General features: G+C 39.2%; 1 protein-coding gene across 2 annotated transcripts in view; it reads left to right on the plus strand.

Moving 5' to 3' along the window:
• LOC128703201 (EEF1A lysine methyltransferase 1) overlaps nucleotides 1-11,024 on the plus strand; it is a 12,971-nt gene extending 1,947 nt beyond the window's left edge. For both annotated transcript variants that reach the window (XM_053797794.2, XM_053797795.2), the window contains exons 2-4: nucleotides 3,356-3,544; nucleotides 7,703-7,850; nucleotides 10,472-11,024. In XM_053797794.2, the coding sequence (XP_053653769.1) occupies nucleotides 3,392-3,544; nucleotides 7,703-7,850; nucleotides 10,472-10,821 (651 nt within the window). In that variant the 5' untranslated portion in view covers nucleotides 3,356-3,391 and the 3' untranslated portion in view covers nucleotides 10,822-11,024. The remainder of the gene's footprint in view (nucleotides 1-3,355; nucleotides 3,545-7,702; nucleotides 7,851-10,471) is intronic.
• Nucleotides 11,025-17,384: the final 6,360 nt, after the last annotated feature.

Below are 17,384 nucleotides of genomic sequence, written 5' to 3' on the forward strand. Positions count from 1 at the left end.
TCTTTGAAAATATTTGTCCCTTTTTAATAATCTATTCACACAGATATATAGTTATTTTGACAAATTTGGTTATTTCTTTATTTATAAAGTTTAGTCATCCAATGTTTTAACTACGCGGCAACTGGTGATGAAATTTTATATCCGCAGGTTTTCTGGCAGTGTTCATTTTCTAAGGCTTGGCACATGATCCATAAATTGTGGGGATTGGCACATGATCCATAAATTGTGGGGGTTGGCACATGATCCATAAATTGTGGGGGTTGGCACATGATCCATAAATTGTGGGGGTTGGTACATGACCCATAAATTGTGGAGGTTGGCACATGATCCATAAAATGTGGGGGTTGGTACATGACCCATAAATTGTGGGGGTTGGCACATGACCCATAAATTGTGGGGGTTGGCACATGATCCATAAATTGTGGGGGTTGGCACATGATCAATAAATTGTGGGGGTAGGCACATGATCCATATATTGTGGGGGTTGGTACATGAACTATAAATTGTGGGGGTTGGTACATGATCCATAAATTGTGGGGGTTGGCACATGATCCATAAATTGTGGGGGTTGGCACATGATCCATAAATTGTGGGGGTTGGCACATGATCCATAAATTGTGGGGGTTGGCACATGATCCATAAATTGTGGGGGTTGGCACATGATCCATAAATTGTGGGGGTTGGCACATGATCCATAAATTGTGGGGGTTGGCACATGACCCATAAATTGTGGGGGTTGGCACATGATCCATAATTTGTGAGGGTTGGCACATGATCCATAAATTGTGGGGGTTGGCACATGATCCATAAATTGTGAGGGTTGGCACATTATCCATAAATTGTGGGGATTGGCACATGATCCATAAATTGTGGGGGTTGGCACATGATCCATAAATTGTGGGGGTTGGCACATGATCCATAAATTGTGGGGGTTGGCACATGATCCATAAATTGTGGGGGTTGGCACATGACCCATAAATTGTGGGGGTTGGCACATGATCCATAATTTGTGAGGGTTGGCACATGATCCATAAATTGTGGGGGTTGGCACATGATCCATAAATTGTGAGGGTTGGCACATGATCCATAAATTGTGGGGATTGGCACATGATCCATAAATTGTGGGGGTTGGCACATGATCCATAAATTGTGGGAGTTGGCACATGACCCATAAATTGTGGGGGTTGGCACATGATCCATAAATTGTGGGGGTTGGCACATGATCCATAAATTGTGGGGGTTGGCACATGATCCATAAATTGTGAGGGTTGGCACATGATCCATAAATTGTGGGGGTTGGCACATGATCCATAAATTGTGGGGGTTGGCATATGATCCATAAATTGTGGGGGTTGGCACATGATCCATAAATTGTGGGGGTTGGCACATGATCCATAAATTGTGGGGGTTGGTACATGACCCATAAATTGTGGGGGTTGGCACATGACCCATAAATTGTGGGGGTTGGCACATGATCCATAAATTGTGGGGGTTGGCACATGACCCATAAATTGTGGGGGTTGGCACATGACCCATAAATTGTGGGGGTTGGCACATGATCCATAAATTGTGGGGGTTGCCACATGATCCATAAATTGTGGGGGTTGCCACATGATCCATAAATTGTGGGGGTTGGCACATGATCCATAAATTGTGGAGGTTGGCACATGACCCATAAATTGTGGGGGTTGGTACATGACCCATAAATTGTGGGGGTTGGCACATGATCAATAAATTGTGGGGGTAGGCACATGACCCATATGTTGTGGGGGTTGGTACATGAACTATAAATTGTGGGGGTTGGCACATGATCCTTAAATTGTGGGGGTTGGCACATGACCCATAAATTGTGGGGGTGGCACATGACCCATGAATTGTGGGGGTTGGCACATGACCCATAAATTGTGGGGGTTGGCACATGACCCATAAATTGTGGCGGGTTTCACATGACCCATAAGTTGTGGGGGTTGGCACACGACCCATAAATTGTGAAGGTTGGAACATGGCCCATAATTGTGGAGGTTGGCACATAACCCATAAATTGTGGGGATTGGCACACGACCCATAAATTGTGAAGGTTGGAACATGACCCATAAATTGTGGGGGTTGGTACATGATCCATAAATTGTGGAGCTTGCCACAAAACCCTTAAATTAAAGATAGCCAGTAACATTTCCTCCAAATTGTTCTCTGACCTGTGCATATGGCCCAGGTGTCTTTTTACTCTGGTCAAGGCTGTCAGTATTAAGTAGATTCGAGTGATATGTTAGAGATATGCTCTTGAAAACACAAAATGGACCTAAAGCTTATATTTTTGTATTATTTCTAACTATTAGTTTTGAAGAACCTCTTGGAATGTAAAAACCCCACCCCACCCCACCTGAATTTGTAGAGGTGCAGGTACAAGCAGGCCTTGGTTATACAGCAGGTTAGTTTTCAGGATACTGTAGGGCCCTTCTTATACAGCAGGACAGGTTCCAGGCTACTGTAGGGCCCCGCAAATACAACAGGTTAGGTTCTGGGCTACTCTAGGGCCTCGCTTATACAGCAGGTTAGGTTCTGCGCTACTCTAGGGCCTCGCTTATACAGCAGGATAGGTTCCGGGCTGCTGTAGGGCCTTGCTTATACAGCAGGTTAGGTTCCAGGCTTCTGTAGTGTCTTGCTTATACAGCAGGTTAGGTTCTGAGTTACTGTAGAGCCCTGCTTTTACAACAGGTTAGGTTCCAGGCTACTGTAGGGCCTCTCATATAGAGCAGGTTAGGTTCTGGGCTACTGTAGGGCCTGTCTTATGCAACAGGTTAGGTTCTGGGCTACTGTAGGGCCTCGCTTTTACAGCAAGTTAGGTTCCAGGCAACTGTGGGGCCTCTTATACAGCAGGTTAGGTTCTGGACTACTGTAGGGCATCTCTTATACACCAGGTTAGGTTCTGTGCTATTGTAGAGCCTCTCTTATACAGCAGGTTAGGTTCTGTGCTACTGTAGAACCCTGCTTATACAGCAGGTTAGATTCCAGGCTACTGCTGTTAAGCAAAAATTACTGTAAAGTGAAACAGGCTTTTTTCACTTTCAGATTCATATAAAGCTTGCTAGCATGTTTACACAATCATACAGTATTAAGTGAGCATTATAGCTAGGCCTAAGAAATGCATATACAATACACATATTACTTACATTAAAATATTTTTGTTCTTATAGTCAGTGGTGAATATATTTATTGTAGGAAGTCTGAATAAATAACGAATGGGTATAATTGAAAATCACTGTATTAGTGAAATGCCATACAGCAAAGCATTGTAAAGTGGGGCCCTTCTGTATATTTATTTTGTAATTAGCGTATTTTTGTATTTTTTTTTCAGATTTTGCTTGGGAGTCAACCCTAATAACCTTCTAATATGAGTAGTGGCGAGAGTGATGATGACTCACTGCAGCTGTCTGCACAGACTATGGGTGCCTTACTGGAGTTCTATAAGGAGCAAGAAGAAAGGGCAGACAAATTACGGCAAATAGAAGAGGGTGACATTCCTGAGTTTTTTGAGGAAAATTGGGTAGGAATACTGTACCATATTCATTTTTTATTGATGTGCATGACAGCTCAGTTTTTTTTTTGCAGTGCTCATATTATGGTCAGTATTTTAGGTAGGACTTGGGCTAAAATAAAATTAATTAAAAAGCATTCAGTTAAAAATAGGTAAGTTAACAATTCATTTTTAATATTTTTTTTATCAGATAGTGTTCATGTACTACTTTGGACAAACCTAAAATATTCTTGTAGACACAAATTTATCTTTTCATAATAAATTTTAATATAAGGATTCAGTGCATCTGAATGGTATCTTGATTTATCTATTTTATTTCTTTAAAAAAAAAAAAGTTGCTTCAATACATATACATATACCATAGACTTAACAACTATATAAATATAATTAACAAAAAAAAATATTGTGACTACAAAAAGCATATAACAATAGACCCTAGAAGCTTAATTATGCAGGACTGTGTCTAAATGAAGTAGCGTATACTCTTGTGTTTTATTATTATTCTTATTGGAAAATGTCATTTTTTTATATTGCCTTAGGGTACTTTTCTCTTTTACATTTGTTTAACCCTTAAACGGTCCAAACGTATATATACGTTTTTTCAACATCTGAAAGTATGTAAAAAAATGTAGATCTTTTTTGTTTTACATTTGAAAACGTGTAAAATAAACTTTTATCTACATTTTTTTTTGTTATATTTGAAAATATGTGAAAAAACAGTAGATCTACTTTTGTAGCAATACGAATTTGAACGTCGATCTGTTTGGACCGTTTAAGGGTTAATAATGAGTAATTTACTCTAATAATGCCTCATAAAATCGTAATGACATGATTGCAAACAAACCATGGAATAGGTGGGGTTTGAACCCATGGCAAGAGAGTCCTGGGGTTTTAGGATTCACTCACCTTGGGTTCAAACCCCACCGTGGCCTGATCGCTAAAGTTCTCACTTCACACGGCGAGGGTCTGTGTTCGATTCCCAGCGAGGGTAGAAACATTGGGCGTGTTTCTTTACACGGGTTGTCTATGTTCACCCATCAGTAAAATGGGTACCTGGGTGTTAGTCGACTGGTGTGGGTCACATCCTGCGACAAAGACCTAATTGCATAACATGGGACTTTCTGTGTAGTAGTATGTCATTGATGTCAGCTAGGCCTGTATACCATGTACATGTAGTAAATAATGATATTATTATTATTGTTATTATTATAGTTCTGTGGTTTGCTTACTCTAATAATGGTTACCTTATCCTGGAAGCTTGATTAACTAGTGCTTGTTTATGTGTAGTATATCATGATCAACTGCCTGGAAAAACCTGTATGTGTACCACAGAAGTACAGTAGAGCCCCCCCCTGTATCCATGGATCTGGTATCCACAAGTTCTGTTACCCATCGTTTACAGTGGCCCAAAAATAACCCTTAATTTTGCTTAATAATCGTCCCAAAGTGCAAAAATAGTAATGGTGGCAGTTTTTCAGAGCCTAAGAGAAGCCCTGAAATGCTTCCCATCAGTGAAAAAGTGCTAATTTTAGACTTTCTTTGCATAATTTATCAATTAAACTTTATAAAATAATGGCTTGTATATAGGATTCGCTATTATCCATAGTTTCAGGTATCCACAGCAGGTCTTGGAAAGTATCCCCCGTGGATACAGGGGTCCTACTGTACAAGATATTCAGTGCTTAGTTTTCCAGCTCACTGCTAGAACACAGGAGACCAGAACATGCCTGCTACCCATGTGTTTAATTCTCCCTTGCTCTCTGTGTCTTTCCTATCCTGTTTCTCTTTTTGCAGATTACTAGCAACATCATGTGGTTAGTCTCAGTTTTTACTTATAACTACCCAGACACACACAACCCACACATAGCAGAATGAAATTTAAGATAATGTTTTGGTCCAAGTTGGACCATTAACTAGTCACACACAAGCGTGAAAGGAAGGAAGCCAGTATATATATACGAGAGGGGGGAGGCCAAGAGAAGAATGGTATTGTGCCTTTTTATGCTTGGTAACTACCCAGGTTAATAGGTGAAGGTTTTGTCCCAAACTGCTGTAAGGGCCTAGTTACAGTTACTAACCTGACAAGTGTGTGTCCTACTTTCAGGAGGCTGAAGGATCATGACTGTGTGCCTCAGGCTTGCCCCATTCTCTCAAGGTTCTATATATTACATGCCCTTAAAGCCTCACCTGTTACTTTCCACATAATCCAAGACTCCAGTGGTATGGGCAGCTTTCTTTAGCACGATCTCTTTATTCCCTTGGAGGTGATCAAATTAATCTTAAAGCATGCAATCCTACTTTGTTACCCCCTTCTATACCTATCACTGTCCATGACTTCCTTCTTATGTTGGCCATACTTAACCTCAGACTAACCTCTTGCCCACACCCTGTAGTGCCTCTGTATTCTTCATTTGTTTTATACTGGTATATTTATTTTTTCACACTTTTGTGAGGCACTGGTATGTATCTTTTTGTTGTATGTATGTGTTTATGACAGGAAGGAGCTTGGACATCCAACAGGCATGTGTGAGCATGTTAGAGGATTAAGTGTAGGCAAGTGCTTTTTATGACTTGATGTGCTGTTGGAGTGTGAGTAAGGTAACATTTATGAAGGGATTGAGGAATACTGATTAGCTGAATTTGAGTTCTGGAGGTGGGAAGTACAGTGCCTGCACTTCGAAGGAGGGGTGAGGATATTTCAGTTTGGAGGGGCACACCTCTGACAAGACAGTGATGGAGCGAGTGATGGCCAAAGCGTTTCTTCTTTTGTCGGGTCACCCAGCCTCGGTGGGAGTTGGCTGGTATGTTAAAAAACCTATTACAGTTCTTTGAAAACAAATACAATATGGTACCAGTAGTTCATAGTACACTATTGCAGTAGTTCACTTTAAACCCAAGAAAAATATATTCTCACAACATTGGAACCCAGATTAATTAAGTAGGGTTGGTGGAATAATAAAACGCTACAAATATTTTTAACATAATACAATCAGTGAAAAATTAACTGTCCTTTGAACAAGTCTTAAACTCCAATCCTGACAAAATTATGACAGTAGGTATTATCCTTGACTTCTGCTCTGGCATTCCCAGTGTTGTTAGTACAATACCTTGGCACTGGCATTATATTTTTCACAGTTCAAAGAGCATTGGGTATGTGGTCGTGTTGCAGTCACTCACGATAACACTTTTGTTACCAGAAGAGGTGACACCTTGGCTAATTTGTGACCTACTGCAAACAGAACCACTTGTCTCTCTCCACTCCTCAGGAAAAGATGGGTACATATATACCTGACCTCACATGCTTCTGCTTCCTGATCAACAGATAATAAGTCATCACGCTAAGATAACACTTACTTTTTTATTTGTCATGGTGTTCTACTATGTCAGCATTTATGATACAGTACACTGGAACCTCAGTACTCGAACAGCTTCTTACTTGAACAAAGCTCAGCACTCGACCACCACTGTAAACTGTCTCGTGTTTCTTCTCAATTTTTGGTGTTTTTTTTTTTCATATTATTTGTATAAATAAGCCACCATGGGGCTTACAAAGATTAGAAATAACAGCCAACCAAAGAGAAAATTGGTTGGGAAGAATTCGTTCGATACTCGAATCAATTGGCACTAGAACAGCCTCGTGGACTGAATTAAGCTTGAGTACTGAGGTTCCAGTGTATTTGTTGATTATTTTAATACAGGTCAACTGAAGGGGGCAAGGGGCTAGTAACCCCTTCTCCTCTATACAGTACTAAAGTTAAAAAGAGAAACTTTTGTTTTTCTTTTTGGGCCACCCTGCTTTGGTGGGACACGGCCGGTCTTGTAGCCAAGTGTACACAGTACCGTTCTAACATTGACCTTCCAGTAACTAAATTGTGAGGATTTATACACAAATAACCAGTACATAGGAGAGAGAAAAGCTTACGTTGACGTTTTGGTCTGACTTGGACCATTTACAAAGTCGTGGAGTATGACTTTGTAAATGGTTTAAGTTGGACCGAAATGTCATTGTAAGCTTTCTCTCCTATGTGTGAGTTATTTGTGTATTGTTCCAGTCACAGGATTGTGCCTTTTTGTTCATTGTGAGGATTTATTGTGATTGTATGTATCTTACATCAAAATTTGTATTTATTTGAATGTTTACATTTCAAGAACCTTTTTTTTTTCTAGAATATGAGTCAGTTTTGGTATTCAGAAGAGACTGCAAAAAGTTTAGCAGAAGAGTGTTTAAGGGCTGCAGGTAATCATGGCTCCATTGCTTGTGTTTCCTCTCCAACACTTTATAGAATGCTGAAGAAAATGGATCACAACTGCTCAAGTAAGCCCCCATATGTTATGTTACCATGGTCTTTAGAATTTTAATTTGAGTACAGCCTCTCCTCACTAACGACGGAGTTCCGTTCCTAAGACCACGTCGATAAACGAATTCGTTGCTAAGCAAGGAGCATACTAAAATGGTAGTGGGTTTGTGTCAACCATCTTTGGTATTGTTTTAATGTCACCTTTGCACCATTTATAACATTTTTAGTATATTTTTAAAAGTTTGTACAGTAATGTACTGTATATTGTAATAAACAGAATAGAGGAAATCATATCTAATATACGTACACTACAGTATTTGGGTATGCATACTGATCGGAGAGCCCGTTGTAAGTCCGAGTCATAGGTAAACGAGTACGTCGCTAAGGGAGGAGAAGCTGTATATGCAACCTTGCTTTAAATAAAAAAAATAAATATCCAGATGAGGGTGTTGAGAGAGAGAGAGAAAGTTTTAGAGAAACATTTACTGTCTCTAAATTTTAGCCAATATTTTTTGACAAAACCCATTGGTAAGACGAGAAGAATCCTTCCTCCATAAGTTATACATATAAGAGGCAACTAAAATTCCAGGCTAGTAATCCCTTCTGTATAAATTACTAAATGTATAAAGAAGAAAACCTTTTATTTCTTCTTTTTATGAGCCATCCTGCCTCGGTGGGAAACAGCCGATGTGTTGAATTTTTTTTTTTTTTTTACAAAAGAAGTTAAAAAGTTTGAGGACTTACAGTTCACAACACAGGTCACTATATACTGTAGTAAAAGTTTTCTGGTCTTTTGAAGGTACACAGTAGACACATTTTTTTGCTCCTCATTATGGAAGAGTAGCCTGAATTCTCTCTCTCAATGCACTGACTGTATCCCACTGAGGCAGGGTAACCTAAAAAGAGACACCAAAGTTTTTCTTTTTAAATTTAGTAATTTTTACAGAAGGGGTTACTAGCCCCATGCTCTTGGCATTTTAGTTACCTCTTATGACACGCGTGGCTTATAGAGGAAGAATTCTGTTCCACTACCCTTTGGAGAGTAACCTGAATATTTTATATAATTTAGAAAGGCTGTTATTACATTCTTTATAAACTTTATAAATACGTATCATGCTAGTGTAGTAAGTCACTTCTTGATAGATCAGTTGCTTAAAGAAACATTCACAAATTGTTTCATGGACAAATACTAGATTTCAATTTTCCAGATTTCTTTCATGACTTGGCCCCTACACAGCAAAAGATTAATTCAACAAAAATATAGACCCGGGTTTAGGATTTATAGGCAGTTAGAAGTGGCATTCTCCAGTAATTGCACAGAAACCAATTTGTTTTTTGATAAAAATTATTAACTTAAAACATATATAGCCCAAAACCAGTGTGATCATTCCTTTGAGTACATTCTACCATCACTGAAAGTTTGATACCAATCAAATAATTACCAAGTTCATTAATAATGTTAGTACATATATTGTGAAGTTTTTATCTATACAGCCTACACTTACATAATGCCATTTTGTCCATAAAATTCATCAGCCATTAAAGATTGCAGGCATTCATTAGAGAAATACAGATTTATTTAATGGAACAAATGCACCATTTTAGTGAAAAGAGGTTTTTTCAAGTTATTCTATGAAAACTAAAATCAGAAATGGTTTACTGTGTATAAAATTGACCAAAGGCCATCTACACATGCTAATAATTGCATGAGCTTTTTCTAGCTACAGTAAACCGGTGTTGATAATTTGAAGCTTGTACAAGAATGGTATACAATACCGACAAGATGAAATTAAGAAACGTGCAACATCTGGATATCTTTATTGTAGACGTTTCGTCATCCAGTGGCTTTATCAATGCAAATCCCAGGACATAACTTGAAGATAGTAGAACTATGTACAGAAGATGAGGTAATCAGTCCCTCAACCTAGGAGTAGGTGCGAAGAGCACCATAGTCTAGGAGATTCTGAATCAGAATCTCCTAGACTATGGTGCTCTTCGCACCTACTCCTAGGTTGAGGGACTGATTACCTCATCTTCTGTACATAGTTCTACTATCTTCAAGTTATGTCCTGGAATTTGTACTGATAAAGCCACTGGATGGCGGAACGTCTACAATAAAGATACCCAGATGTTGCACATGTGTCTTAATCTCAATTTGAAGCTTGTTGGATGAATCAATCTCAATCGCAATGAAGTCTTAATGTGTGTGCATAGCGCAAATTTTGATTTAGTGCAAAATTAATTAATGCTAGTTTTTCCCCAAACTCTTTAGATTATGCACAGAAATCACATATAATTTGAAAAATGCAAATTTGAATAATATGACTACTTCACAGGATTCATAATTTGCACTAATCAAAACTTAGCTATATAAACAAAAAAGTTGGAGGAACAAGATTTTTTTTCAACCAGTTGTAGTTACTTATTTCAGTATACAGCATCTAATAATACTGTAACAGTCTAGTGAAGAGGATCTCCATCTAGGATCAAAATGTACATATGTTTATAAATGTATTTTATTTTTCAGTTCAAGTGATTACCTGCCTTTGCAAGGGCACAGGTTAATACTGTTTTCATATCTCCTCATTGGGTAAAACTTAAAATGTTGATGATAATGTCACATTTCTTTTCTTTTCAGTAAAACTTTTGGAATACGATACAAGATTTGCTGTCTTCAAGGATGATTTTATTTTATATGACTTTAAAGATCCTTTAGGAATTCCTCGAGAGTTATTTGAAAATTTTGACGTTATTGTAGCTGATCCTCCATACCTTTCTGAAGACTGTTTCACTAAAACTGCTGCTACTGTAAAATATTTAATGAAGCCTAATGCCAAAATTATTGTATGTACCGGGTCAGTAATGGAGGAACTAGCAGGGCGGTTATTAGGAGTAACTAAGTGTCGATTTAAAATTGAGCATGTTAATAGTCTTAGTAACCCTTTTTTGTGCTATGCAAACTATAACCTTGATCATTATAAAAGTTGATTTTAGAATTAACAATTAAATTTCTTCTCTGTTGCTAAAAACAATCAAAGCTGATGATGCATCTTATTTCAGTTTTGAATTTTATTGATTTTATATCAATCATTTAGTTTTTAAGTTATTATAGCCTGAACACCAGCTGCGTTAAAAACACTTGTGTTGCATCTGAATATAATTGGTCCTCTGCTATAAAAATAATTAATAATTTTGCTGTTTAAGTCTTATACACAGAAAGCTTCAGTGTTCTTTAACTTCTTGAAACTCCTAATTTCAAATTACAGTACAGTGGACCCTCGACTAACGATATTAATTGGTACCCGAGAACGAATGTCGTTAGTTGAGTTTTTTTATCGTTAGTCGAGACAACATGTTAGCGTTAACATGTATTGTTAGTCGAATTTAACGTTAGACAATGCCATTGTTGGTCGAGGATCCACTGTATACGACTTTATAAATGATTTGTTGATATAGGTTGATTTATGTGATCATTTTTTATTATAAAATGATCACTTTCTTCTTGAGTGACATTAATATATGTGGCTGTAAGGTCCTTCACTCTGGCTGTTGGGTTTTTGATGTACCACTGTACTGCCTTCCTCGTCCTAATGTATTCATTTCTGGTCCTTCCGCTGAACTGAATTCAAGACTCACAAGAAAGACCAACTAGGGGTGAGGGGATTATTAATATTATTATTATAATCAAAAGGAAGCGCTAAACCTACCAGGGTCATAAAGCTCTGCAGTATCTAAGGATAAATAAGGGTAAAGATGACAATAAAGGTAAAGTTAGGTGGGGCTGTGAGGAGTGCTAAAGGAAGGATTATCAAAGTGTGTGTAATAAATCAGTTACTGTCAAAAAGTCGAAGAGGGAGTCTGTATCAAAGGTGAGTCCATCAGCAAGGAGGGAAAATAAAGTAAGGGCATTAGAGCGGTGACGGCATTGGAGGAAAATTCTGCGTGCTCGTTGATAGACAGGACAGTCCAATAGAATATGGGAAATTGAAACAAAAAACTAGACAATTCTCACAAAGTGGAACAGGATGCCTCTCCATGAAATATCCGTGAGTTAGACGAATGTGTCTGAGGCAAAGACGAGTGTGTGTTGTCTCCAAGCCTCGGTATTGATGACAAGAAGAAGACCAGAAACCCAAACTTGGTTTGATAGAATGTAATTTGCTATGACTCATATCAGACCAACATTGTTGTGAAGGTGGGTAGAGATTACAGCAAAATAGTCAGAGAATGGAATATCTCTATAACTGGTAGGTCATGTACTGCATATTGCACAGCAGTCTGCCTGCTCATTGCCCAGAACATCAACATGACCAGAGACCCAACAGAAAACTATTTCTTTTTTTTTTTGCTAGTAATGCGGTGTACCCAAAGTTGTACGTATATGAAGAACTAGGGAATGAAGTGAATCAAATTTGTTAACAGCTTGCAAAACACTAAAGGAGTCTGAGACGATTACAAACTTTGAAGTAGGCATAGATGCAGTATGAATAATTGCAATGAGAATAGCATACAATTCAACTGTAAAAATGCTAGGGAAAAGTGGAGACAGATGAAGAATAACTCTTAAGAGGAATGTCTTGAGTTGTAGAAAAAGATCCAGGGCTAAACCCAGCTGCAGAGCATTGTAAGACAGATGTAGAACAAAGGACACTTGCTGAGCTTGCTGACAGTAGCCTTGAGTATATCTTGGTGATGTAGAGTTGGGTGGCAGGCAGGTAGGATCACAGGAAAAAAGGCAGCTTCAAGATGATAAATGTGACGATTTACAGCAGTTTGTCAGTAAAGGTTCCGTCTTTTATTTTCTTGAATCTTGATTTTAAAATGTGGAATTCCTCCTGCTCTACAGTTGCATATGTTTGATTACCTACATGTAGCTACAGAACTATTATTTTTATATTTATGGAGCCACTCCATGGGAAAGTGGAGAAGAATCCTTTGCTGTGTAAGCCATGCATATCATAAGAGGCGACTAAAATGCCGGGAGCAAGGGGCTAGTAACCCCTTCTCCTGTATAAATTACTAGATGTAAAAGGAAGAAAAGAAAAACTTTATCAAGTTTTCTTGTTTGTTGGGTCACTCTGCCTCTGTGGGAAATGTCTGACTCTTGCTCAGCAGATGAAGGATCAAGCCTCCACATCATGTTCTGAATGACCCTAATGGGTTCAGTGCTTAATATGAATTAAATAATAAAAAAATCTGTACTGTTTACCAAAAATTTTTTGCCCCTTCAAGGAAGGTCCCTTGATGTTGACAAGTGCTCTTGCTTTGAGGAACTGAAGCTAACCTTGGATGAAACTTGATGACCTGTACAGGTTTAGCACTTCCCTATAAATATAACATAGTATGCAAATCAGACTATGCATTCAGATATTCTTGATGCATTTTCTTTTTCTCATGAAAGTGATCTTTCAAGGCCAAATATTGCATTATCAAAAAAGTTCTGAAGGTAATAGCAACAATGGCTCCTCCTGACCCAAGGAATTGGTCCTGTCCTCCCTTTGGATCAAACCAGGTTCTCCCATTATCTTAGGTGCTGTATGATCAAGAGTCTCACTAGCATCAAGGAACCTCCCTCAGTGGTCAGTCGTCAGTACTCAGTGGTCAGTCGTCAGTACTCAGTGGTCAGTCGTCAGAGTACTCAGTGGTCAGTCGTCAGTACTCAGTGGTCAGTCGCCAGTACTCAGTGGTCAGTCGTCACGTGAGGTCACAGACCCTGAGCTGCCTTGGGGATTAGTGTGGACGGTTACAAAGCATGGCTTGCTTCTGCAGTGTTTTAAAAATTGGGGTTGGAGAGTTGAAGGAGGAGGTCTTGCTTCTCCAGGAGGAGATTAGGAGGCTGAAGGTCCACCTCAATGGGTCTGGGAGAGAGTGTGAGGTGGCTGGAGTTGTGGGGAATGAGGCTTCTAGCAGCGAGGTGCAGTCTGTCTCTCGCTGTGAGGAGGCTGTAGTTGGGGTGGCAGCAACGGCTACCAGCAGTGAGGTGCAGCCCAGCACCTGCTACAAGTGGCGAGTAGTTCACAGTAATGGAAGGCGCATCAGAGTAAGGAAAGTTAAGAGTGAAGATCTGAAGGTAGGAAATCGCTTCTCTGTTCTTCAGGATGAATGTACTTCAGTGGCCAGTGAAGGTAAGGGTACTACTGCCCCTGCTAATGGAGGTAAGCGCATTCTTGTGGTTGGTGACTCTCAGGTAAGATACATTGACCGTGCTTTTTGTAATAGGAATAAGAAGATGAGAGATAGAGTGTGCTTCCCTGGAGCTGGTGTTGGGGACATTGTCAACAGGCTGGATAATATCATGTCAGGTAATGGGAGCAAGCCCATTATCTGTCTCAGTGCTGGTGGAAATGATATTGGGAAGGGTAGGAGAGAAGAGCTGCTAGATAAGTACAGGTCAGCTATTGATTTCATTAAGTCTAAGGGAGGGATCCCAATCATATGTAGCATCTTGCCTAGAAGGGGAGTAGGAAATGAATGGTTGTCTAGGGCAATTGGTGTAAATTGCTGGCTAGACAGATACTGCAAGGAACATGCAATCCCATTCATTGACAACTGGAACAACTTTTATGGCAAACATGATATGTATGCAAGGGATGGGGTACATCTCTCTGGGGCTGGGGTGGTAGCACTTGCAGACTCGATTGAGAAGGCCATTGGTGAAATGCCTATGATTTTAAACTGATGGAAGATAGAGGTATGGGTGTGTGTGGGAAACAAGCAGGTTGCAACACTTGGGTTGGAAACAGTAAATGTATAAAAGGCATTCAGCATGAAGTTATAAATAAAGACAATAGATCAGGTCAGCAAACAAAGGGGGACAGCAGAGGGCAGCAAGGGACTAGCTCCCTTAAGGTTTACTATACTAATAGCAGGAGTGTAAGAAATAAGATAGATGAGCTAAGATTAATTGCAAGTGCAGGAGACATAGATATTATTGCTATAACAGAGACCTGGCTCAATCTGAAAGATAGAGAGATGCCCTCTGAATGTCACATACAAGGCTATAAATTATTCCACACTGACAGGGTCAACAGGAAAGGTGGTGGAGTAGCGATGTATGTCAGAGACAATTTAAATTGTTGTGTTAGACAAGATATTAAATTAGAAGCGTCAGCCACTGAATCTGTTTGGTTACAGCTTCTCGAGGGCCGAGAAAAACTAATTTTGGGTGTGATTTACAGGGCCCCAAATCTTGATAGGGAGTGCAGTAAACTTCTATGGGACGAAATTCGTAAGGCATCTACATACGAAAATGTTGTGCTAATGGGAGATTTCAACTATAGACAGATTGACTGGAGCAATTTGACAGGAAATTTAGAGTCAGGTGACTTTCTTGATACGATCCAGGATTGTTTTTTAAAACAGTTTGTGACAGAGCCAACTAGGGGAAATAACCTCCTTGACTTGGTTCTTGCCAGTAGGGAAACACTAATTAATAATCTTGAGGTTAATGATGAGCTTGGGGAAAGTGATCACAAATCACTCAGTTTTAATATATCATGGAATTCCCCTAATAATGGCAATCAAGTCTCCGTCCCTGACTTTCGCTTGGCTGATTTCATAGGACTGAAAAATTACTTAGGTGGGCTGAACTGGAATGACCTGACTAAGGGTCAGGTAGGTGGTGATGGTTGCCGATATGATGCTTTCCAGGGCATAGTTCTAGCTGCTCAGTCAAATTATGTTCCAAATAGGGAAATCAGATCAAACAAAAATGATCCTAAATGGATGAACAATAGATTAAAATATCTGATTGGTCAAAAGAGAGGCATATATAGGCAAATCAAAAGAGGAGAGGGGCAATTGAGAAATCGATATATTCAGTTAAAGAGAGAAATAAAAAAGGGAATTAGAAAAGCAAAAAGAGATTATGAGGTTAAAGTTGCAAGAGAATCGAAGACTAACCCAAAAGGATTCTTTCAGGTATACAGAAGTAAGATCAGGGACAAGATAGGCCCACTCAAAAGTTCCTCGGGTCAGCTCACTGACAGTGATAAGGAAATGTGTAGAATTTTTAACACATACTTCCTCTCAGTTTTTACACAGGAGGATACCAGCGATATTCCAGTAATGATAAATTATGTAGAACAGGACGATAATAAACTGTGTACTATTAGGGTCACAAGTGACATGGTCCTTAGGCAAATAGATAAATTAAAACCTAACAAATCCCCAGGCCCTGATGAACTGTATGCAAGGGTTCTAAAGGAATGTAAAGAGGAGCTTAGCACACCTTTGGCTAATCTTTTCAACATATCACTACAAACTGGCATGGTGCCAGATAAGTGGAAAATGGCAAATGTGATACCTATTTTCAAAACAGGTGACAGGTCCTTAGCTTCGAACTATAGACCAATAAGCCTAACCTCCATAGTGGGAAAATTTATGGAATCAATAATTGCCGAGGCAGTTCGTAGCCACCTTGAAAAGCATAAATTAATCAACGAATCTCAGCATGGTTTTACAAAGGGGCGTTCCTGCCTTACGAATTTATTAACTTTTTTCACTAAGGTATTTGAGGAGGTAGATCATGGTAATGAATATGATATTGTGTATATGGACTTCAGTAAGGCTTTTGACAGGGTCCCACATCAGAGACTATTGAGGAAAATTAAAGCACATGGAATAGGAGGAGAAATTTTTTCCTGGATAGAGGCATGGTTGACAAATAGGCAGCAGAGAGTTTGCATAAATGGGGAGAAATCAGAGTGGGGAAGTGTCACGAGCGGTGTTCCACAGGGGTCAGTGTTGGGCCCCCTGCTGTTCACAATCTACATAAACGACATAGATGAGGGCATAAAGAGCGACATCGGCAAGTTTGCCGATGACACCAAAATAGGCCGTCGAATTCATTCTGACGAGGACATTCGAGCACTCCAGGAAGATTTGAATAGACTGATGCAGTGGTCGGAGAAGTGGCAGATGCAGTTTAATATAGACAAATGCAAAGTTCTAAATGTTGGACAGGACAATAATCATGCCACATATAAACTAAATAATGTAGATCTTAATATTACGGATTGCGAAAAAGATTTAGGAGTTCTGGTTAGCAGTAATCTGAAACCAAGACAACAGTGCATAAGTGTTCGCAATAAAGCTAATAGAATCCTTGGCTTCATATCAAGAAGCATAAATAATAGGAGTCCTCAGGTTGTTCTTCAACTCTATACATCCTTGGTTAGGCCTCATTTAGATTATGCTGCACAGTTTTGGTCACCTTATTACAGAATGGATATAAATTCTCTGGAAAATGTACAAAGGAGGATGACAAAGTTGATCCCATGTATCAGAAACCTTCCCTATGAGGATAGACTAAGGGCCCTGAATCTGCACTCTCTAGAAAGACGTAGAATTAGGGGGGATATGATTGAGGTGTATAAATGGAAGACAGGAATAAATAAAGGGGATGTAAATAGTGTGCTGAAAATATCTAGCCTAGACAGGACTCGCAGCAATGGTTTTAAGTTGGAAAAATTCAGATTCAGGAAGGATATAGGAAAGTACTGGTTTGGTAATAGAGTTGTGGATGAGTGGAACAAACTCCCAAGTACCGT

The sequence above is a fragment of the Cherax quadricarinatus genome, chromosome 85, assembly GCF_038502225.1.
Source record: "Cherax quadricarinatus isolate ZL_2023a chromosome 85, ASM3850222v1, whole genome shotgun sequence".
Lineage (NCBI taxonomy): Eukaryota > Metazoa > Arthropoda > Malacostraca > Decapoda > Parastacidae > Cherax > Cherax quadricarinatus.